This window comes from Rhopalosiphum padi, chromosome 4 (genome assembly GCF_020882245.1).
Source record: "Rhopalosiphum padi isolate XX-2018 chromosome 4, ASM2088224v1, whole genome shotgun sequence".
Taxonomy (NCBI): Eukaryota; Metazoa; Arthropoda; class Insecta; order Hemiptera; family Aphididae; genus Rhopalosiphum; species Rhopalosiphum padi.
The window spans coordinates 46,102,612-46,128,461 of NC_083600.1; the positions used below are offsets into that span (position 1 = coordinate 46,102,612).

At 27.5% G+C, this 25,850-nt stretch overlaps 3 protein-coding genes and 1 long non-coding RNA gene across 4 annotated transcripts; 3 read left to right on the forward strand and 1 right to left on the reverse strand.

Moving 5' to 3' along the window:
• The first annotated feature begins 71 nt into the window (after window positions 1–71).
• LOC132929958 (ras suppressor protein 1) lies at window positions 72–3,824 on the forward strand. Its single transcript, XM_060995615.1, has 7 exons — window positions 72–263; window positions 1,504–1,554; window positions 1,815–1,935; window positions 2,017–2,135; window positions 2,216–2,298; window positions 2,483–2,730; window positions 3,108–3,824. Exons 1-7 carry the CDS (start codon window positions 116–118, stop codon window positions 3,199–3,201), a joined length of 864 nt encoding a protein of 287 aa, XP_060851598.1. The 5' UTR covers window positions 72–115; the 3' UTR covers window positions 3,202–3,824.
• A 6,789-nt stretch (window positions 3,825–10,613) lies between these two features.
• On the forward strand, window positions 10,614–11,042 carry LOC132929960 (SRA stem-loop-interacting RNA-binding protein, mitochondrial-like). Its single transcript, XM_060995618.1, has one exon. The coding sequence runs from the start codon at window positions 10,737–10,739 to the stop codon at window positions 10,986–10,988; it is 252 nt and encodes an 83-aa protein (XP_060851601.1). The 5' UTR covers window positions 10,614–10,736; the 3' UTR covers window positions 10,989–11,042.
• Window positions 11,043–11,064: 22 nt separating this feature from the next.
• LOC132929959 (acyl-CoA-binding domain-containing protein 6) lies at window positions 11,065–11,900 on the forward strand. Its single transcript, XM_060995617.1, has one exon. It carries the CDS (start codon window positions 11,065–11,067, stop codon window positions 11,752–11,754), a length of 690 nt encoding a protein of 229 aa, XP_060851600.1. The 3' UTR covers window positions 11,755–11,900.
• A 7,906-nt stretch (window positions 11,901–19,806) lies between these two features.
• On the reverse strand, window positions 19,807–24,352 carry LOC132929961 (uncharacterized). The gene is made up of 2 exons (XR_009662180.1): window positions 24,191–24,352; window positions 19,807–20,989 (listed from the first exon to the last, which is right to left on the reverse strand). It is a non-coding gene; the product is annotated as an uncharacterized LOC132929961 (long non-coding RNA).
• Window positions 24,353–25,850: the final 1,498 nt, after the last annotated feature.

Below are 25,850 nucleotides of genomic sequence, written 5' to 3' on the forward strand. Positions count from 1 at the left end.
ATAATATTTTTATTATTTATACCAAATATGTGAAATGGTCACACTGACAATATCTTTTGATAATATTATCAGTATTATTATTTCATTTTTACGTAAGTACCACTCCCCGCCAATCATGGAAAATGGACCAGTTTCTTGTTTACCAACAACCCCAAAAATGTCGAAAGCGAAGAAAGTTATCGAAGAAGCACTGGAAAATCAAAATCCAGAGCTGGATTTAGCGGATAAAGGGGTAGTCTCCTTTGAGGAGATGCCAGGACTCAGTAAGTGTACTAAATTTAAACATTTCCTTTTATGGAAACTTGTTTCTTATTTACTAGCACCTTATAAGGACATCTCTATCATTCATTACAAAGTGGCCTACTTATTATAGTGCATTTTATTTAACTTATAGGTGTACTACTAGGCTTTTACTCCCATTTATAATAAATTTAATGTATCAAAATAATATATTATATATTAATATGTTGAATGGATAAAATATTGTTTTTCACAATTGTTTTCCATACTCTAAAGAATTCATTGATAAGGGGGACTAGTTCAACCTCAAAACTTAGATTATTAAATTTTTTTCAAAAATGTAATTGTCTTTATTATTGTTAGATAATTTATTTTAATTGCATTTAGAAATATTGAACCATATAGTTTTTTTATTATTCATTCATATTGCTTATGAATTTCAAATTGTTGAATTGTTAATGTTAAATAATACGTGCCTATTTTAGCCAAGCTATTGAGATGACTAGAACATCATAACTATAGAATTAATAAATATTAAAATTTTTAAATTAACATATAAACATATTTTTAATTTAATTATAATATAATAAATAACAAAAAACCTAAAAAGTTATTGATTATTCTTTAATGTTTTATGTTTAAACACTTTAAACTGTTATAAATATTTTTTTGTACAGCATATATTATAATAAGTACAATGTACAATATTTATCTACCTCTATAGTTCGATGAGAGTTATTGTTAATATAATAAAAAAAATAAGAAATATTTATCACGCAAATTGTGAATTGTGAATAGGTCATTCATATTTTATCAGATTATAAAAAATAAAATAAAAATATTACTCAGATTATTTTCTTTATAAAAATATCAATAATATCTAGGGCCATTCTTACAATGTCTGTTTAAGTGTCCGTTAACGCTTAACCGGGTATTGTCATAACAACCCTTAATATTATTATAATTATAAATATTGAAAAAATGTCATTGGAGATATACTGTTTGACCCCTCTTCCATCTAAGGGGTTGTTATTGCTCAGTGCAAGTATTACAATAAACTATAAAAATAAACAGTAATATTTAAATATTAAAAAAAACTTTTCAAGTATCTATGGGGAAAAAATTGCTGTAATAAGAATAGGTATAATTTATGAAAGGAAATCTGCTACTCATATAAATAATTTGGAACTCATGATAAAAAAGTTTAAAATAAATTATTTTTGTTTTTTGTATATTTGTTATATTATTATTTTTTGATTTCAGTTGATATGCATAATATTACTCGTATCACATTGAGTCACAATAAAATACAAAGTACGTATTAATTGCTTAATTTAATTTACATAATTGAAACTGCTGACTAAAATTACTGCATTTACATTTGAGTCATTTGACAGCCTTTAAAGTCTGTTAAATTTATATTACTATAACTAAACACGTTTTATTTTATAAACTGATATTAGACAGGTTAGTAAAATATTAGCATTGGCTGTTTGCATTCAATACACTGAAAATTATTGTTATAAAATGTCAATATAAAATATAATTTTAAATTCTTGTGTATTAATTTGTAGAAGTACCACCTGGAATTGCAAATTTAACCCAATTAGAAATGTTAAATTTATTTAACAATCATATTGAAGAATTGCCAGTTTCTCTTTCATCAATGCCAAAATTGCGTATTTTAAATGTTGGGTAAGTTTGATTAATTTGTTAACAAATAAAACTTAAAATTAAAGCATAATATAATAGATCTATTAACTACTGTTTTTCTAGAATGAATCGTTTGGATTCGTTACCACGAGGTTTTGGAGCATTTGCAGTTCTTGAAGTATTGGATTTAACATATAATAATTTAAGCGAATCCAGTTTGCCAGGAAATTTCTTTATGTTGGGTAATATTATATCTTAATAAAGTTATACCAATTCTTAAATTAGAAATTATTTTTTTTAATAAATTTCTTAAAAATTTTAGAAACTTTACGTGCATTATACTTGGGTGATAATGATTTTGAGACTATACCACCTGAAATTGGACAGTTAAAAAATCTTCAGATTGTAAGTTTAATACTCTATTAAGTATTACATTTAATTTAACATGTTTTTAATATATTTTCATTGTTATAAGCATTCTTAAAATTCATTAAGAATTAATTTTCAATATAAATGTTTGTAATTACAAAAATATAATATTTATATATTTTTAAAATATTTCAATAAATTAATATTTTTTTTTTTACAGCTAGTTTTACGAGAAAATGATTTAATCGATATACCAAAAGAAATTGGCTATTTACCCAGATTACGTGAGTTACATATTCAAGCTAATCGACTTACAGTTTTGCCACCAGAATTGGGAAATTTAGATCTATTTGGAAATAAATCTGTATTAAGAATGGAATTTAATCCTTGGGTTGCTCCAATTGCTGACCAACTTCAAGTTGGAGTATCACATGTAATTGATTATATTAGATCGGAAACATACAGATAGTAAGTATTTCAAAAATACATCTATGGGAATAAACCAATGAAAAAACAACCAAGACTTAAAAAACCAAAATTACATTAAAGACATTAAAATATTAAATTAATAATAAAATTAATTGATAATATTATGGTTATACATACAAAATTATAGTGCTTAAAACTATTAAAATATAATATGGAGATTGGCCGTAACACTATTCTATAATTATTATATAATTAATTATTTTATTCTAATCGGGGTAGTCTTGGTTATTTCTTTTTAGGTTTTCCAGGAATTAATTAAAAGTTAATTTATTACATAATGTTTAGTTCTAAAATGGAATAAATAACTCATTATTTACGCCATATAAAGTATAGTAATAATATTTTATTTTTTTTAGTCTTTACAATCGCCATATTGCTGCTAGGGGACCACCTCCGCCAAAACTTAATGATAAAACACGTAAGATTTCAAGGAACCGTCAATATAGTTAACTTATTTTGTAAATTGAAATGATCAAAATTAACTTAAGTCTTAACTGGCATGTAATATCCGAAATGACAAAACAATCGCCCTTCCTAAAATAATTATAGCCTATAGGATTATGAAAACTATACATCGTGCAATTTAAGTAAAACTTTCTTCATACACCAATACTAAAATATAATTTTCGCACAATTCATTTTTTTAAATTATGTCATCCAATTTTGTAATGTCAATTTTTTTGGTCATTGCGGAATTAATTATAATGAATACACTGTCTAGTGTTTATATAAGGGACTGGAGTTAAACATTTCGGAGCTTGTTCTTAACATATCTAATCATTGATCGATGTTTTTTTAAGTTTTTGATTAACAATATTATCTAAATACATATTATATTTTTTTTAATGTCAATGTAATATTTTAGGAAGACCAGTATTAATTATTTTAACAAAAAAAGTCATCCATTTAAATGTTTATTCTTATATTATAATATATTTTTGAAAAAGGTTTATATTGTTATTACACTCTTTTATATAATTTATTTTTAGAATTTAACTGTTAATGTTTAACGTTGTAAAATTCGTGTTATTATTATTATTTTGAAATAAAATAGTACACATTTATGAGCTACAGATTTGTATAATATATTAATATGTGCATTGGTCACGTCATGCGGTGAGTACTATAAGTATTGTAATTTGTAATGATGATTAGGTGGTATTTTTTCTTTTTTTGTCGCGACTATAACTGATAATATGACCATAACTTTAATAAAAAAAAAAAAAAAAATGAAGAGACTAATATAAACCACAGTTACACGTTTTCGGGAAATAGAAACAGTTCGTCGATTAGACGTCATAACGTTATAATTATTTTCCTGTAGTTCGTGTAATCGTCATTATCGCATAGACCACAGTGCTCGGAAAGCTGTGTGTCGCGACGGAAATTCAACGAAACGCTGTCTGGCCCGGCCGAGGCAGCCGCTACGTATTCCTTCCGGCACGTGCCCGAAAACGCGAACACAAATAGAGCACTTCTGGAAAACTCCGGTACGATGTCTGCGAATTTCCCGCCGCGGATGGCACACGTGCCGGCAGCACTTTTGTTGTCGTCGACACGTGTGCGTCTGGCCTGATGGATTTTCACGAACCGGTCCCATTCACGAGATCGATTCATTCGCGATAATTGTTGTCGGCGATCAAATGATAATATTTATTATGATATTCCGTTTACCTACAAAATCGCGTTCGACACGAGCTCGTTGTTTCTGCGAAGGGTTGTTATGCTTTGCGGCACGAACGGCGGTAGGCCGCAGTGGAATCACAATACCACCCTGTAGGCTGTAATACATGTATAGTAATGTCTCGATATATGTGCATGCGGGCGGGTTCGAATTCGCAATGGTAACTGCATAATATTATGAATACTGTCAAAATAATACCGATGGACAATAACGAAATTATAAATGATTGATTTTACTGAATTCCGATAAACGCGAAAACGTTATACGTGCTAGCTGTGGTGAAATATCATGTTATAATATCGTGCTAATCATAACCCATGTTTATTGTTGACGATCACCTTTTATTTAATAATCATAATCTCATAGTCTCTGTGCGAAAAAAAACTAGCGAAAATGCGTAGTGAACAAAACTATTAATTAATTATTTATTATACTTATATATTATTATGATACAACCAGGAAAAAATATTTTATTATTATTGGCGTATTTTTATTCTCTCAATTTCGATTTTCTTTGGGGTTTTTTTTTTGTTGTTGTTTATCTAAGAGGAAATTTTAAATTGTATAATCAGAATAAATGAAATGATATGAAATAAATTTCGTTTATTTTTTGGTATAATAATATTATTTTATGATGAGTGAAAATAGGTTGATTTTTTTTTTTATTGATTATAAACATGTAATAATACACAACTTAGTTTGTGTACAGTATTCATTTCTATATTATAGTTGTTGTTAATTAATAATCAATTTTAATGTTAAATTACCTATGGGCTATTTTGTGAAATAAATAAAATACTTAAGCACAAATGAGAAAACAAATCAGTTCTTACATCGGACTATATATTAATTAAAACAATAAAGTTATATAATTATAATGGAAACATTGGAAACCCAATCGATGTTGATAAGAATTAAGAATAAGAATAATTGTTTTAAATTGAAATAATTTAATTATTAGACATGCTATTGTGCAAAATATATGGCATAATAATCTTATATATATACGTATATAAACTACAAAGTATACCTGCAAGATTTAATTAAAGAATTCAATTATTTTGGTTTTTTTCATATTTATACTTAATTTTTAAATATTATTTGTTCACCATATTCATTCATCATCCATACCTAAAAAATCATAATATGGCCATTAGTCATCTAATAAATAATAATAATTATATTGAATTACCACTATAAAATATAAATATGTTCCTTTAATATCAATAAAAGCAAAAAAGTGAATAAGTAAATACTTTACTCTTACTCAAAAAATTGTACAACACTAATATTATAATTTAATATTGAGGAGTCACCGCATGAATCAATATTCAACTTGGTTTAGTATAAGTCTAGTTAGTCTATATATTATGTTACGATTATAATATTAGTGCGATACTGACTAAATATAATAGAATAATAGATACTCTGGATACTCACTAGGGACGGTTAGGTAAAAAGTATACTACTACACTAGTAATCGTTGAGGGGAGAGAGGTTGGCCCTATCTATAATATATTTATTTTATCAAATGCTTATAATTATTTAGTTTTTTTGTGCCTCTCCACCATTATTTATTTATGCGAATACACCTTTGCTTGTAATTTTATGTTACTGATAAATTAAGTAGGTCTTGAACTTTTAAGTTTAAACTGGTTATTATATGGTACTATTATATTATTATGTAACTCACCAAACACCAAAATTCTTCCACTGAAAAAAGTACACCATTACTTTTAGGTGACTGAACGTTATGAACGATAAATTTTTTTAAATCAAAATTAAAATAAGTTAAATTGTTGACTATAATTATATATAATTATTTGTTAAAAGCTAATGAAAAAACAAAAATAATATTAAATATTGTTAATGATAATATTTTTTTTCTACTAGAAGACTGTAAAAACCATTTAAATATATATTATTATAGATATTACAGCGCTTTCTAATTTTAGCCACACTCTAAACTCTTTAAAGTATTTGATTTTAAATAACGCTTACGAATAAAAGGCAAGTTTTTTAATGGATATATTAGCGATTTTATGCGCTTGATCTATTTTAATTGTTATAACCATTATTATTTTTAAAAGATTTACTTTATATACCTAAGTAGATAAATGCACGTTAAAAATAATATTTCACTCCAAGTATTTTTATCGTGGCTCGTGGGTAAACCGATATGGAATTACCTATGAGAACTATTGAAGTTCAAAAATATAAAAGCACAATTTTATATTAAATGGTTTACGTTTACTATATGTATATTATAGACTTATCTAAGTAAAATCTTATCTTCCACAAGTTTATAATATGATACCTTTATTGCAATAAGCAATGTTTGAACGAAATCAGAAAAAGTTTATTATTATTTATTTCAAATCATTTATTTATATTTTTTTAACTAAAGGAAAAATAAAAAAACTCTTAATTCCTTTATAATATATAGCTAGTTAATTTAAAAATACTAATAATAGGTAATTATTATAATTTATAATATATGTACAATCAATGCCAGTAATACCTACAAAAATACCTTTATTATATTAATAATTAATAACATACTGTATAATTAATAATTATACCAATAGGTATATTTTATCTTAAACTTTCATATTATATTTTAATATTGAAATTATTAATATTCATTATATTATATTTATATCATTCAGAATATGTAAAATAAAATAATTTTTATACTTGTAATACTTGATAATTACCTTGTACCAGCAGTACTTACCTTAGAGGATCTACTTGCAAAGATCGCGACTGCTGTTATATATCCGTATTTATTTACATATATCTTTCAAAACACATGCAAGATCCACGGTTGTATTTATAATAGCCTACTTGGCTTATTATTAATATTTGTATATAAACAGTGAAACCTTCCTTAACGGACACCTCCCAATAGCGGATGATTTCTTGGGGACAGGGACATTTTCATTACTTTTCAATGTAAAATTTTCCGAATAGCACTCTATGAATAACAGACGCCTATTTAAAAAAAAATAAAAATCAGGAATAATGGAAATTTTAATAACGCGAAATCAGTGTTCAACAAAATTGATTTTATTTTTTTAGTTTTATACTTAAACACAAATAACCGTATATACCTATTTGAAATGTTCACAAAATACTTATGTTAGCATTTCCAACATATGAAATAATTTATTAATTATTTTCTTTAGCTATTTATAGAAATTTGGGATTTTTATCTATATTCTTTAAACATTTTTTTGGATACTTGAAAATAGAATATAAGATCCTTTGTAAGTTGTTCATTTTCTAAAATTTCATATAAAATGATATAACATTATAACATTTATAACAATGAATTTAAATTCAACATATCCATTACAATGGTCTACTGAGTAGACTCTACTCGACAGTCGACACATGCCCGTCTAGATATTTTACCTTTAAATTTTTTTAAATGGAAATTGGGTGTTGTATTATTGATATTATATTATATTTTAAATATTTACAATTTTATTCGTTTATATATAATTTAATTAATTTGTCAATATTGTTAAAACACTAATTAAATCTATATGAATGTGCATATTTTTTCCTTTAACTCATTTATCTTTTATCAATTCCAACAATTTCCCCCTCTGAATTTCGGTGACCGAGAGTGTCCACTATTCAAAGCCTCAAAGGTTTCACTGTATTATATTAACTTAAATATTATTTTGATGTGAGTACCGAGTAGATTTTCCGTACCTAGTACTTACTAGGTAATTGCACATGTACTATTATTAATTAATCTACATATTATTTTAAAATTTATATACATTAGGAAAGAGCTATATACATGCACGTAATATAATATGACATATCCAGATATCCTAATAAATGAGTATTGAGCTCGAATTATCGAATACGATTGCTCTTTATTTTTTAGAAACACTATTGTCATGGAAAATAGCGGTTGGATGAATTGTTCGTATTGTTATGAATATTATACTACAAGAATAGTAGGTACATAGAAATCGGCGCATTTAAAAATATGTGGCGTGTTAAGTTAAGGCATTTACATGGCTTGTGCGTGCGTGTGTATGCTTGCCTTAAAATGCTATCATTATAATATAACATTATATAACTATGCAAGTATAAATGTTTAATAGTTTAATAGACAACTATAAAAGTGAGTATTTTTCGTCTTAAACCGAAATTTTTAATTTCTAATCCTTAGTAAGAGTTTGAATTCAATTAATAAGTTTGATATTCTTGGGATGGCGAACGAAAGTTTTGCTTATGACAAACAAAAGCTGTACGAAAATGCGGGTTTAATGTCATTGAACTATAGATATTATGGGGTATCTCTTTTATATTCCTTCAATTCTTTTAAACAATGTAAACGAGTAAACGCGCCTGGAACTGTTGTTTCTGGTGGCCAAAGAGAGATATCTACAATACAATCTAACCACTGCATTACTGTACCCGTTGTGTACGACGTTTCCAGGAATAAACCGTTGATCATAATATTATGTATAAGTAGGTATTTAGGTATATATTGTATTATCTATATTGTAGTGTAGACGGTATATCTACTAATCTACTATATCTTATTAAATAACAAATATTAAACATGGTTTTCTGAGATATCATAATCATTAAAGTAATTGTTCAAATGAAAAGATGATCCATTAACCGAATTATACAATATACCTATAACCTATATTATAATATATCAAGCAAATAGTAGGTATATATTATTTAATTGCACATGTATAATTAATTTTGTTAAATTTCCGCAGGTGCAATTTTGTAAATAATATTATACAATCATCGATGTTGTGTCGTACTCGTACCTAAATGTAATAAATAATAATTATAGGATTTGTAATAACTAAGTAGTTTTTATAAAAGCACTGATAATATAAGGATTGTTGAATACTAATTATCTTATTGGTAAATATTTCATATTTCATATTATACTCATATTGTCATTTATCACTTATAAATGACAAATTATGTTACAAAATATAATGCGAATTCATTAAAAATATTTATTCAAAATTATTCTATATAAAGGTCTGGGAAATTCCAAGGTGATGATAAAAAATATGAAATTAAAACCAAAGAAAAATGTCATAATTTGAACTTCAAACGTTTATAAAAAAAAAAAATGATGTTTTTGGACCATTTTAAATTGCCTATTAAGTACAACACGAGGAATCTTGTTTTAAATTTAAATAATAATAATTTAAGTAATAGTGGAATACTGGAATGTTTCAAATGTCTACAACTAATATTTTTTTGAACCATATCGATATCGTCCATATTAAAATAATAAAAATCGTTAATATTAAACAGGTTAGATAATCATTTTTGATCATGAGGATTTAAAATCTCTTAATATAAGTAGATCAAAAATGATTTGTATTTTTATATTGTATTACTCTTGATCATAAAAAAGTTAAATAAGTTCAGACTTTTCATCTGAAATTAGAGTACAATATATACTGCTATTAATAACTGAAGATTTAGTGTAATACTAATAAGTAATAATTTAAAAGCGTACTATTTTCATAGATATAAAACTTAGAGCAGGATTTAATTATATCTTAACTTTTGATTTTCAAGTTATATAAATCTTAATTCGTGACCTAATGATTCTAATAATTAGTACAGTATGTCAGTATTAGACATTAGTACTAGTTTACAATGTCAGTAAAATATAATATGTTATTAAATACAAAGAGACCACTGACAAGAGTTAATTCAGTTAATAGGACGATTATATTAACCTATACTAATACTATATAGATGTATCGTAGAGACATAGAGTATTACTCTATGAGATGATAGTGAAACTAGTGTAAGCACGTATTTAAGATCAATTTTCGAGGAGGGTTAAAATATTTATAATAGGTACATGAATTAAAAATACATTATTTTATTATTATTTTAATGATAAAAAATGATTCCTTTAAAATTTTCTGGTGAGGGTTTGAACTCCCCACCACCGTATACGGGCTTGGTATAGTGTTTACAAGTCTAAATACGTGATTTTAGGACTTTAGGTACCTCTATAAACGTTTTATGTTATGTTGTGAATGTGAATTTGAATTATACATTTTTTTTTTTATGTAACCTCTTTGCGTTTCAGAAACAGATGTTATTATTTTGTTATCATCAAAGACTAGATTTTATCGCCGAAGTATGGCTATTATTTACTGCACTATCGCATCGGCGTATCGCTTGATTACCTTGAGGTAAAAAAAACGTGCTCTTTTTAGCAAAAACAGTTTTTGCAAAGCTTATTCATCGTTTTAAGTTAATTTTTTTACATAAAATGTCAAAATTGACCAAATTTTTCGTTGGAAATTTGCCGTGGACAGTTAGTAGCCGAGAACTCCGTAAATATTTTGCATCATTCGGCCACGTTGCTTCCGCAGACGTCTTGTTCGATCATTCTACTGGTTTGTCAAAGGGTTACGGATTTGTTCAGTTTTCTACACCAGGTGGATACGAGAATGTTTTAAACAATAATAAACATGAATTAGACGGGCAAACATTGGTTCTCAAAACAGCTGGTTCTCAATAATTGTTGTCTAAAGTAAAATTCCTGTTTTTTTTTTTTTTGTATAATAGACCTATTAGAATATAATATAGTTTAAGTAATGGATTTTAATTCTGAAAATTTATCTACTCGGTTTGATAAAGCTGTCTCATATATTTCCGGATCTAATTTATCTGATGTTGACATGCAGCTTAAATTGTATGGGTTTTATAAGCAAGCATTGGTAGGTACATGTACACAACCAAAACCTTCGATATTTGACCTAAAAGGTCGTAAAAAATGGTATGCTTGGTCTGAATTGGGTACGATGACCAAAGAAGAAGCTATGACATCATACATAAATTTAGTAACATCTATTAATCCAAACTTTGAAACAGAAAAAACTGGATGGGTAACAGTTAGTACATTTGCCAATGATGAAAAACCACTTTCAGAAAACGAAAAAACCATTAGTGATTGGGTTAAAGATGGAGACTTAAACAAAATAAAGGCTTTTATAGGTAACATAAATGTTAATGATAGTATGGGAATGGCACCAATCCATTGGGCTGCAGATCGTGGAGATTTTGATATTTTGAAATTTTTGGTGGAAAATCATTCAGCTGATGTTAATTTTCAAGACAATACACGCCAAACAGCTTTACATTATGCTGCTTCTTGTGGACATGAAGAGATTTGCAAATATTTGGTTAGTAAGGGCGCAAGAATAAATATTGAAGATGAGGATGGAATTACTCCACTAGAAATGTGTACGGATGAAAAATTAAAATTACTATTAAAAATAAATTAAATCTTATGTTTATACACGAATTATTGTATATAATTATATTTCAAAATGTTAAAATCAAGTTAAAAATAATGTCAAGTAAGAATAAAATGTAGTGTGTACTGTATAATGTTTTTTAAAATAAATAAATTAAAATAATTTTATTTATATTTTAAATGTTTTTTTTTATTTTCATCAAATAAATAACAATACATAATAAATAATTTCAAAAAATGATAACCTCAATATAAGAATATATAAAAAGGTTAATTGACCTTTCATATAATAATAAAAAAATTAGTTAAAATACACAATGTTGGTACAAACCACACCACTTTCCATTTTTTAGGTATTTTACATTATTACCTATATTTTAAATGATTATAATATTAGGTTTCAATGTTTTTATTTGACAATAATATCCTGAAAGTGAGATTAAAAAAAAAATTATATGAATAATACTTATAAAAATTCACAATTTATTATATAGGTTTACAATAGACAATAAACTAAAATCTTATTGTTTAAATCTTAATTTTGTTTGAATCAGTAAGTATGTATTTGCTTACAAATTAAACTTAAAAATAATTTTTCCATTTTCTGTTTAAAAAAAAAAAAAGTTTATATAAAATAGGCAGTAAAAATTTAGGCAAATATTATATTATAATCTAAATAAATATAAACATTTACATTGAGTAATATTAAGTAGGTATATTTGTTAGTATTTTGCTAATCAATCAAGTTAATGTTTAAAACTAGTTAAACATTTACAAACAAAATTTTTGTTAACAAAAAAATTAATTGTTCTATATTAATGGCCAGCATTTTAACTTTTATTTGTAAATTTGTTAATTGTAATACATAGGTAGGTTGTAATTGGATTGGATATATCATATAGATTATAGGTGGTATTAAATTATCCAATATAAATTGGCAAAAAATATATAGAAGTGTCAGTGCCGTGCTAACCATTAGTGATCTGCAGGGCAATTATATTTGGTGCCCCTAATCATAGGCGGTATGGGGGGCTTAAGGGCTTTTTGCTGCCCTAGGGCATTTGCCCTAATTGCCCCCGCTTTGCACGGCTCTGAGAAATGTACCTACCAAGTTGAGTTAAATCACTAACTTTGTGAAATGAAGTGTTGTGGTCATTGTTTTGTATTGTTTGTTATCTGGATTATTTTTGTTAGAATTATATACATTTTTATCTGTTTGATATAATTACAAAATAAAATTCCTTATTTAATAAGTCTGTATACGGTAAAAGTTAGTTATTGTTCAATTAAATATGAATTGTGTTTCAGTAAAATAGCCATGTCCAATGATTACAACTATTAAATATAAACTGTATTTGTTTTATATTATTACTCTGTGGTTTTACCTAACCAAAAATATTTATTAAAGCTTTAATTAAATTTATAATAAACCACATAGTATAATATATTTTAATATTGGACATAAAACAAAATATGTACTAAATTATCGAGTACCTACAACTTGGGATTGTTTCATACAACAATGTGAAATAAAGTTATGTTAGGTAGGTAGTAGGTACATGACTGTTTGAAATAAATTAAATTTAAAATTATGTGTTGTGATAGTTAATTTAAAATGATGTATTAAATATTTAAATCTGAAATAATATTATTAATGTTAATAATGTAGGGAATTCGTGTTTAAATGTCAATGGGTAGGTATTATAGTCACAAGGCAGTGTTTGTTATGATTTAGAGGTCACAATATTAATTTTGTAAATAATAATGGTAAGTAGGTTTTAATATTTTGTTTTTTATAATTTTTATTATTTCAGATGTTTTGAATAATATTTTATAGTTATATAAAAAAGTACAAGTTGTGATTGATATTAAAATATATTATACAATCACCGTGTTTCTTTCCAATGTAATGTTTTAGTTATTCAAGTACCTATCTTGATGTATTGTAATGTAGTAATTGTACAGTTGTACTAATGTATATGTATTTAGTCAAAGTATATTAGGTATATACCTATCAATGTATCCAATGTACATAGTTTTCAATAAAATATAAGTAATAATAGTATTGTTAGTTGTTTTATGAAGTTAGGTTGTCAAGATCGAGTTGTAGGGATTAAACATAGATTTCCTTGCTGTCAGTTTAAAATGAAAAAAAGTAACGTTGTATTACAAACCTTGTATGTTTGTGCCTATTATGTTTTTTTTTACGTCAATAAATGATTCTGAAATAATGATATCGTAAAGGTATGTATAGTCAATAGACATTGTTAAAGTAATATTGTTTGACAGAACTAGAAATTTGTTTTTTAGATTTGTAATGTAAAATATTCTATCAAACAATATATATATAGTTTATGTAAATTTTTTTTTACTACCGTCAAAGTTTGTTAAAATATTACAAATTCTTACAATTGTATTATTTATAATGGTATTTGCATTATAGAAATATATACTGACTAAGGTTATAGCATAGACATATTAATCAAAATATATTTTTGACTCAGTAGGCATGTTAGTTATTGTATCTTGTATATAGTATAAACTAAGTATTAAAGTAGTTTCATTGTAAATATTATTATCTCATTATACATAAGTAGTCAAGTTAAGAGTTCCTATCTTTTTTTAGTTAGGTTATAAGCACCTACTTGTATTATATAATAAATTATAATACGTAGAATTTGCATGTATGTACTATGTATATAAGTATCTTTATTTTTACTAATGTATATATTATGTATGTATGTATGTATGTATATATGGTTGTAACTTGTAAGTAGTTATATATGAATTAATGTATTTTCTTATTATATAAATATATATAAAATATATAAGTATATATGTATGTATTTATGTTTGCTTGTTTGTATGTATGTATGTATGTATGTATGTATGTATGTATTTTTGTAGTAAATATGGTTGTAAGTAGTTATGTATGTATTATGTAGATATAATATAATATATATATTATGTTTGCTTGTGTGTATGTATGGATATTTATAGGTATAAATTCTTCAAATATACATATGTACTTAATAATTATATATTATATATTATATATATTTATTTGTATGTATATATTGTTTGTCTATGTATGTTTATATTTGTTTGTAAGTATGTGTATATATTATATAATAATATATGCTTGTTTGTTTGTAGCAATGTATGCTATACTTGGTATCTTACTATCTTAATATCTATCTAGTCATTGTTAACTCATTATTATTCCTATTTATTTAAGTTATTATTTAAACAAAAATATAATAAATAATATTAACTATTTGATGCTTATGGTATACTTTTTAAGTAGCTATTTGTGATTTGTATTATTTACTAACTTATATAACAAATAAACAATTTTAATTAAATTGCTAAATTTAATTTAAAAAAAATTGTTTATAGTAAGTTATATTTGATTTATATTGTTTATAGTTATCGTTAAATGTTAAGTTTAATTTGTAGGCTGAAGTAGGTATGTACTTAGTCTATGCTACTCAACTAATTTACTTATTAATAGACTTGGTAGATAGAAACATAAAAAGTATGAATTTGTTAGTTTTTCAGTTGAGTTGAGTGTCTGTTAATTGTGAATGCGTTTAATAGTCAAGTTGTATGTTTTATTTTTTTAGAACCCAATACTTCCTTTATTTCCTTTTAGGACTAGTCAATACTATTTTGTAGTTTGTAGTGTTTGTACTTATGTGAATTCAGCAAACATAGGTAGTAGGTAAATTACTCATTAAAAGTGTATTATTCTTATTTGCATCTATACCTAAATTGTATTTAATTTCCAGTTAAAATAAAAATGTCTGTTGTAAGTTCTGTAATATATTACTGTAGTCAGTAGATACTTATACAAATTGTGTTATGTTTATTTGTTAATTCAAGTATAAATATAAAGTGTAATAATTGTACCATAGGTAGGTACAGATAGTTAAAATATTTGTTTTACACGTATAATTTAGCATTTTAGCCGTTTATTAGGTAGGTATAGGTAATAGGCATAGTATAAGTGTAGACTGTAGTATTTAGGTATGGTAATATTAGGAAGGTATGTCTTGTATTTACATATATAATAGAACGTATATTCTTGTACAAGATAAAACATCTGTTGTGTAATTAAGTATTATCTTTGGACTTAGATTAACACTAATTATTCTATAACCGTTACCAGTTATAACCTACCTACATACATTTACATTTTATAACATAACAGGTAGGTAACTTATAATTATTAAAATCAGTAACCGTTTTTTTAATGTTATGTTTCTATGTTGCAGCTGTAAATTTAGTTGTTGAGTATATTTTATGTCTTACTTTGAATCGACTGTATTAATAAGAATTCAATTTGGGTTGCCATTAAAAGATTCCGACTCTAAAATCTGTAGGTACATATAGCTAAGTACCTACCTATATAACTGTAATAGACGAAATTTCTGTCATACTTCAATACATCATACATGAGTATTGTTTAAAAATATGTTATGATTTTTGTATTTGATTTTATTCTTAAGCGTTTCTAAATAATTCGATACTGCCCATTTGCATAAGTGTAGTAGGTACCTACTATAAATTGAACGCAGGTAAGTACTATAACTTTTAGCTGCATGGGTTGGTTAGTCAATAGTATAGTTAATATTATGTTGGTTGTTAGGTAGGCACTAGGTAGTAGTAGGTGTCAACTTAATAATTTATAATTGTCTGGTATAGTATAATCATATATGTATCTAAATTCCAAATAATAAATGATGATGTTTGTTGTTACTTGTTAGTAGTTAGTACCTACTTGACTACTTCTAACAGTATACAGACGTTTCACTTGTCTGGAGCAATTAAGTAGGTACTAGTATTAGTAGTTTAAATAGTTCAATAGTTACCAAATCATTTATACATTTTCACGAATTGTAAACACAATTAAAAGTGCTTTATAGATTTTTTATAGGTATTTATATTTTATATGCATAGGTACTAAGTACCTACATAATATTTTGCATTAGGCATATTGTATTGATTTGAAAATACAAAAAGGAAAAACAATTTAATTTAAAAATTGCTTTTAGAAAGATACTATTATAATGACTAAAGGGTAATATAGCATGTTGAACCGTTTGTCCTCGTTAGTCGATTAAAGTTAAAATGTTATGTTTAGACTTTAGATACCTAATATAAGTAATATTATAATAAGTTAATAAGTACCTATACGTATATTAAAGATATGTGTTTTATTGTGTTTATTTTTTCAGGTTGTTAATTTATAGTCTTGTAGAATACCTACTTAACAGTTTGTAAAGTAATAAACAATAAATTGTTGTATTTTTGTAAAGTAAAAAGTTTGTTGTAAAGTATTTAAATATAGTTGAGTGTCGTATGTTTTTTATTTATATATGTCAAATTATCGTTGAGTAGTCAAGTTAAATTATAGTAATTATATATTATAAAATAAAAATAATTTATAGAAAACTTAAAAATGTAGTAACTATGTAGGTACCTACCAATAACAATAATAATTAAAAAATTAATCGATATAATTTTTTCAATATTAGACACAATATTATGTACCTAGATTGTTTTTGATTTAATTTAGTAACAGTAGCAGTTTTAGTGGTATTATTCAGATCTCACTGTCAGATAGTAAATATCCAGATTTATAAGTATAATTATAGTGTCTATAGGTATATAAAATAAAAATTATGTAAGTATCTATTTATTCAACTATATAAATTATATCATAATATACCTATTGATATATCATTATTTATTAGTAAATAGTAATGTTTTGTTTTTTGTTTATGTTATAAAATGTTTAAATGTAAGTTATATATGTAGCCGTGTTTGCGTGTCCAGTACGACGTGTGATATACAAATATAATATATATATAAATATAATAATTTACAGGGTGATGCATAAATTATTTTATCAGTAAACATTCATTAGCTTGAAAACTATCAACAGTTTTGAAATTACCTCAAATTTGTGAAGAATATTATTGCCAAAAACAATATATTTTCGACACAAATGTGAAATGAGTGTTTAATGTCGAACGAGTCAAAATGTTCCTGTATATATTTGTATTTTATGATTTACATAAATGTAACATAGGTAATCGCCGTTAGTCGTAAAATCAGTTGTAAATGTTAAAACTAGAAATAATTGGATGTGATATGTGCGTTTATTTCGTTCAGTTTATGTTGCTGTGCAATAGTCAAAGAACTTGCATAGTTAAGTCGTATATAAGTATAATGTACCTGGTATACGCGTTTGTATTCTTCCGTTCGGTGTCTGCGTGGTGAATGTCTAAAACAGGTTACACCGAAAAAACACAATCATATTGATAAAAAACTATGTTGGATTTAAAATAATCTTGTTGATATAGAGCCAACAAGATTTTTGTAATTTTGTACCAATTTGACGATAGTATCTTTGCAACTTCGAATAATATTGAATAAATTAATGAACATTGTTGATTTGGCAATTTTCTTGTAAATGTTGTTCAAGCAATATTGTTTTATTAATTATGCTACAGGATTTTTTTTTTTTTTTAACTCGCGGGACACAATTTTTTGAAATGTAATATTGTAAAAAAATCGGGATAATGGGACACTAAAAAATAATAAATTATGTATCGTGACATACGCGTCCCTCTAAAAATTGAAATCGGAATGTCCCGCCAAATCGAGACGTATTCCAACCCTAGGTACAGCATAATATAATATTATTTTTTAAAGATTATAATATTTATAATATATGCGCATATTAGGGTGGTTTTCATTTGTACGAAATTCCTAAAATTACAAATTGTTTAAGCGAAATTTATATTATAGACAACGAATAATCAATAAACTTAATAACACATTGTCTGAGTGAACTTATGAATAACGCCCGACTATATATGATACTTACTATGACGGGAAAGTCCGATCAGACAATATAATATTAGGTACAATGAGTTGAAAAATCGACTCATTGAAATATTATAATAGGTTAGATACGCGAAATGTATATTAATTTTTATATATGCAATATAGGTATGTATTATACCATATAGTATATAGGCATGTTTTAAATTGATAAAAATGGCTTATGTGGAAATTTACTTGCACATGTTAATGACCTTGCGACCCACTTTCTATCTAAGTTTTCATTTTTGCGTTCTGTACCCGGTCGGAAGGGGGAACTGGGATCTAAGTGAAAGCCCAAAGTGAAATTTCAAAGTCAGTAAATTAACATTGATGCGTGTGTATATGAACTACCGAATTCTACATTACTATATGTAAAGCCATAATGTTATAGATAAATATAGACATATTATAGTAGAATATTTAAATAAATGAATTACTATAAGGAAAGATAGTAAATGGAGATGATCATGCATTCATGCTTATTGCTTGATGAATCATCCTTTTCGGGACAAATCGCACGTACATATAGAATAAACTTACTGTAAAAGTGTGCAATAATGCTATTACAATTTATCGTGGTCATATCTTATACTAATTATAACAAATATATATGATTACATAGTGATTATAAATATAAATTATATTAATGTAAACTTGTTAAGTGTAGCCGTCATACAGATCATCCATATTTGTATAGGTATACGTAGAAGTGCATGTAAATTATGTAGTAAATTGTATACATTTCATCGTTAGTTTAGTAAATGTACGTTATAAATCATTTTCAAAAGAGTTCTGAACGTAGTCGTTGATTCTGTGTACAGGTTAAAGGTTAAACGTTGAATATAAATAGAATATAAATAAATATCCATAAAATAATTGTTGTGATCAATTATTATGGCTATTTTATATAACGTATATTAGCAGTACCTAGGTAATGTGATATGTGAAGTTATATTTTTCAATTTAATTCGAGCGTAGGTATATGTCGAGTACTCAAGTTTGTGTTTATATATAGATTGTCACCATATTACCTATATGTTTAAATTGAGACTTACATTTGAATTGTTGTATTTAGAGTTAAATTGGTAGGTACAATATGGTTTTAAATCTAATACTATAGTCATGTAAAACTATTGACATCGTCAATTGTCATACAATATGTATAGAAGTAAAATATAATAAATTATAGTATGTATATTGATAATATATTTTACAGTAGTACAGTAGTAATAATAGTATATAATATAATAGTCATAAAGTCACGTATAGTCATATAAGTTGTATATGTATAAAAAATTGAGTTTATTTGTATAAATTAATCTATATAGACAATTTTCAGTAACAGTAAGTATTAAAAATTGTCAACACAACAATTTAAAAAAACATATAGTGATTTATACAGCAAGTACGTGTAAAGTAAATTAATGTATCTGCTATGTCCAGTTATGTTAATAGATACGTTTTTCTAAACTAAAAATCCGTATGGTTCATGTATTATCATAGTATAAGTTCATGTATTAAGCACACGTAAAAGTTATTTATTGTATATTTATAGTTCACTATAATATTTTAGTACAGTTTCAAAGAAAATTCATTTTTGTTAGTAAAGTTAAGTTGAATGTTTGCATAATATGCTGTAGTAGTTTAATAGTATAAATAGGAAATAATTATAGTATATTGAAAAACAATAAATTTATATTTCAACTATGCATTTTTTCCAATAAAAAGTTAATTGCTGGCCCTGTAGTTTTAAGTCCCACGGTATTTGTTGACAACATTTTAGATAAAAACCGAGGGGAAAAAGTATAGGGATCGCAAAAAATTATTTTATCACAGCCATGTTTAAAAAAAAAAAAACAATAATTTATCTACATGTGCACCTTAGAAAGTGATGTAAGATACAATATAGCTACGCGTTTTTGATATAAATTATATATTATGTTTAAATATAGTAAAATTTCGTTACATAATTTAAAATAATTTATTTTTATATTTTTAAATTCGTAATTAATTGATTAACTAAAAATATTAACCGAATAAATAAGTTATTTACAATATCGTAGAATTAGCTATCGAAAAGATCGTAGTTGCTGACTATTTTTTTTTTGTACGAAGTAATGTTGAACTGCAGTACCTCGTCATATATAAATCGATGATAATCGATATAAGAGCGAAATGTTACATACCTTCATATGATGTCCATATTATATACATCATATATATATTATATTATTTGAACAATTTATTAAGAAATAAAATGAGTTATGTTTGTTTTTGAAAATATATGAAAATCCCATTTGGTCCATGTAGTAGTGTACAGCGAAAGGACTTAGCGAGACTGTTGCGATTTTCAGGGCGTTTCAAAACTGTAAAACAAAATCAACATTTAACAACACACATAAAACTCAAAACACTTTTTTTATAATGACTATAAAAAATTCACACCGTGAGTTCGCGACCAGTATCTGCAGTAGACAATATATTATTATTTAGTTTAATTAGTATTTTCGTCCAATAACCATTTATTGTTATTATTATAAATGATAATTAGGACAATATATACTAATCTCGACTGAGCAGCTGCCGTAACCGCCGCAGCGTCGATGAATGATGACGACTGAATGCGATGGCAAACCCACCCGCTGGTGTTTTATATACATGCTAATTTTGTATACGCATTTTTTTCCTCATTATTTTCTTATTTGTCGTCTTTCGTTTTAACGAGCGATGACGGAAGAAAGCAGAGAAATCGTGAAACGTCAAATTTCACACCCGTCAAGACACGAAAAGAAGAGAGGAGAGAGAGAGAGGGAGAGACAAGAAAGAAAATTAATGGATACATTATATCACATAGTGCACACCAATGCGTAAACATTGAAAAAAGTGCGCGCTTCTGATTTCACTATGATAATCTGATATATATGGTAAATGCGAACCCAAAGAACTTAAGACAAATACTGCACGCACACACACGCGTACTGCCTACCCACGGAACAGATCACACAAAATACGTAGCACGTTGACGTAGTGTTTTAAATATAATATTGTGCAGGTAGAAATATAGTTGGCAGAGAAAGTCAATAGAACGCGGCCGAGATGAAAATCTAATACCTTTTATACGTTTTCTTAGAACTATGGTTTTATATCGAGTATAATACTGCAGCACTATAATAACAATGATACTATGTAAATAGAGACGCAGAATTCTATGGAAACTACAGATTTTGACGATTTGAAACGGTTTCACATATATGATGTACTTGTATTTTTAAATATAATGTTATGCAGTTGCATAAAAAATTGGTTAACTTAAAACGGTTCACTTAAACTTAATGGACCAATCATGGGCCACTAATTCATGTTTTAGATACCTAATGGACTATATGTGAATTTACTATTCATTCATTAAATGTTCAGTTATTGTTTATGTCATTCGAAATACACCATTAATGTGCTTAACTAAAAAAAAAACAGCGTGTACAATGTCTATACGCAATACGCATAATGATGATGTTTATAGAACTATAATATACTCTTATTCGAATGATATTCCGAATAATCCGATTTTTTATATGTATACATATGTAACTTCAGTTATATTATCTTAATACACATCTTTCTATTATGTGAATATTATTAATTTCCCATCACGCATATGAGGTTTGAATATAGACAGTGACACAGTGTTATGGACTACTTATATTTAGGGTGCAGGGGTGTCCTTATATTAAAGAATTTAACAGATAGTAGATATAGGTACTTATGTAGTTATGTACTTAAGTACTTTATAGTACTAAGTATATATACTTATATATAATACGCGTTAATACCTACGTATAATACACATCTATATTTGTATTATATTCTCTCCTCGAGTTGAAGACGAAAGAGAAACGATTTCAAATAAAAAAAAGGAAAAAGAAAAACGGCCAAGCAGCATTGCATCCTCTACGGATTATGTCATGTACCTGCGCATATTATTACTGTGGGAATTTTATTTATTTTTTAAACTTGCCCGATAACGATGGCGGACTTTCTCTCACCGCAACTGTGTTTACGTATTGGTAGGCAGGCAGGTACGCATGTGTCTATATGATATACGCTCCAGTTGACGAATAAATAATAACCGTATATATACGTTTTATATATACATGCATACTATTATATATTGTATAGACACTGCAGCAGCCAAACGGCAAACGTACCGGCGCCGCGCGCGATATGCGCTCTCGAGGCGTGACATTCGCGAGATTTTTAATTGATATTCAAATGAGCCGTGAAAGTTGAAATCGTTAACCAGCGCGCGTTCAAATCGTTTTGATGACGACGGGTGGCGGATGCATGCACGAAATATAAATGATCTAAAAATCATTTAACGGTGACATTATTATATCGTAACTTTCTATTATACGCGTGCACGCGTGTTATTTATATAGACGGCCACCATCATCCGGTTGTTCGGGATAATATTATATATATATATATATATATTGTAAACGTGCGACTGCTGTTGTAGACAACGACGAATTTTCTGTCGGTTTTCCGTGTTGGATTTTCCCGTCAATATAGAAAAGACGGTTGTAATTGCCTTTCACTCGTAATATTAACCCGTAGAAACAATTTTTTCTTTTTCTCTTAACGACCGTCGTTATTCAATATATATAAATACTCATTAAAGCATATTATACCAAATAATATTTGTATTTGTGTGTGTGTGTGTGTGTGTGTGTGTGCATTATACATAACGTCATTAGGTGTAGGTACCTACTCGCCATTGAGTTTTTCGCAATTAACAATAATATCTTTACGATATTCATTTAATGTGTGAAAACCAAATAATACATACATAGAAATTTAAACACTCAAAAAGTCAAAACTATAGTAAATGTTTTATACTATTTGTTGTGAAATAACCCGAAAAGAAATGTATATTTAATTGGTTAGAAAAAGAAATGTTTATTTTTCACCATTGTATTGTTTCAGATTTAATTTGGCGTGAGACTTTTTTTAGTTTCAACAAATTTTTGACGGTGGAAAAATCTATAATATTTATAGAACGAACATATTATACACGACGAGTACGTACTGATGAAATCTATTTATTTTCTAAAAACAAATTCATGAACTAAAAAAAAATATATATATATCAATATTAATAAGTTCCTTGTACTGCCTAACCTAACCTAACGCTAAAAAATCTAATATTTTTGAATCAATTCGGTTTCTCAGAGCACTGTAAGTATTATCATCATTGATACTAGTATGAGTCATTGGAACTCACAGATGTACATAAAATGCCTATACAAAACGCCGTCTTATATGTTTTTGGGAGCATAGAACACGTAGGTACCCGCACACAACAACGCAGTCGACTGAGACTGATCGGAACCACGTTAAAATAATAAATCAACGGTAGCAATAATATAAGCTAGAGGTTTTTCCATATTATTATTGCATATGAAAAATTATTAAAATAAATTGTATAAAATATATTAATATACATATAGTACATCTAGGGTTATGGCATGATTTTTTTTTTTTTATATAGACAAACGAAAATATCAAACCTCATGGTCGCCCCGCCGCCGGAAACCGCGTCGCGGGCCGCTGTGGTGTGCTGCCTCCGTCGTTGGACCCAAGTCGGCGGCTGTGGCGGCGGACGGTGATGGTGCGCTACAGGTCGTCGTCGTCGTCGTCGCTGCTCATGCCGCAGCGGCGCGCACGACGGTCATTGCGATTTCTTCCTGTGCAGCTTGTCGTTCTGCTTCATCGTCGATATGGCGTTCACCGAGCCGAACAGTATTTTGGCGGTGACCTGGACTCGTCGTGGCTGCGCTGCCGGACCGTCGCCAGCACCTCCGCCCCCGCTGCCGGCCGACGACGGACCGTAACCGCCGCACGCACCATTCAGGCACTTGGTGGGACCGTTGTTGTTCACGTCACCACCCGTCGACCGGGTCGGCGAACCGTCCGGCACCCTGGTCTTGGGCGAACCTTTGGATATCTATATTCGCAAACAAGACATAACGAAAACAATCAATAAACGTGGCTAATGAAACGCCTATGTATGTATATCGCGCTGCAAACCAGCGTATAATAGGTATAGTTACTATATATACTAACTCGATCGAATTCGTGCGCGGTGTGCATATTATTATATCATAATATTATCAGGACTTTACTGTTACATTGAATTATCCTACGTTGGGATATCATAATATCGGTCCTATAGTATTCAGATGTGCAACCGGCTAAACCCTCTAACATTATTCAAACGTTTCAAAATATAACGTTTCGACGTTTCGTACTTATACTATTACTTGTGCCCTCTGGTATAATATAATGTGACTAACAAGTCGCCTTCACACTCCGCCTACAAATAAAAACTGCAAAACTACGTTAAACCTATAAGAATTTCATACAAAACTTACATCGAATACTATACCATTAAATTGTATCCTTGAGGGTGATTTTCCCTATAAAACGATTCTACGAATGTATAATACTTTTATAATATCATAATAACTTATTGTACACGCGTATACAGATTGTTTTTCTTATCTTCGATAAAAAAAAAATGGTACATTAAAATATACGACGAAACACAGAAAAACCTTACCCGAATATGATAATAATCTCTGCACACCATTAAAAGAAGCGTAGTTTTTTTCGGACGCACATTTCGGCCAATCAGCATAGTAGTATTATAATAATTTATATATCACGAACCTATGGGCGCGAATGTGCCGCAAACGAAAGCCGACCCGTTTGTTTTTGCTCAAATACAAAACAGTGTTTTTGACCCCGCGCGACGGAGAAAGCCATCATCGCGGTACACAACGTATAAATACAATATACGATATATATATAAACGGCACGATCAAACGCCCCTGGGGCGTTTATAAATCTCGTCGTCCTGTACACGTTTAAGTATATAGGTATGTGTGCGTAGAAGTGTGTGCGTGTGCGTCTATTTGTACAGCTCGCGACCGACACGCGGGGACGACCGGAAAGGTATATTATTAGTATATTATTATTATATTTTACCGAGTATTTATAATCGCCGCGCAGTGACCGAGACACGCGTTCACGAACAATAAGTAATAATAATTTTCGTTTTGTTAATAATCAACGGATAAACACTCTAGCGTCTAGTGACAGATATTTTGGTAGGTAACAACAACGTGGTCCAAACTGTATTCCAAACAGGATTTAAGCAATAAATTT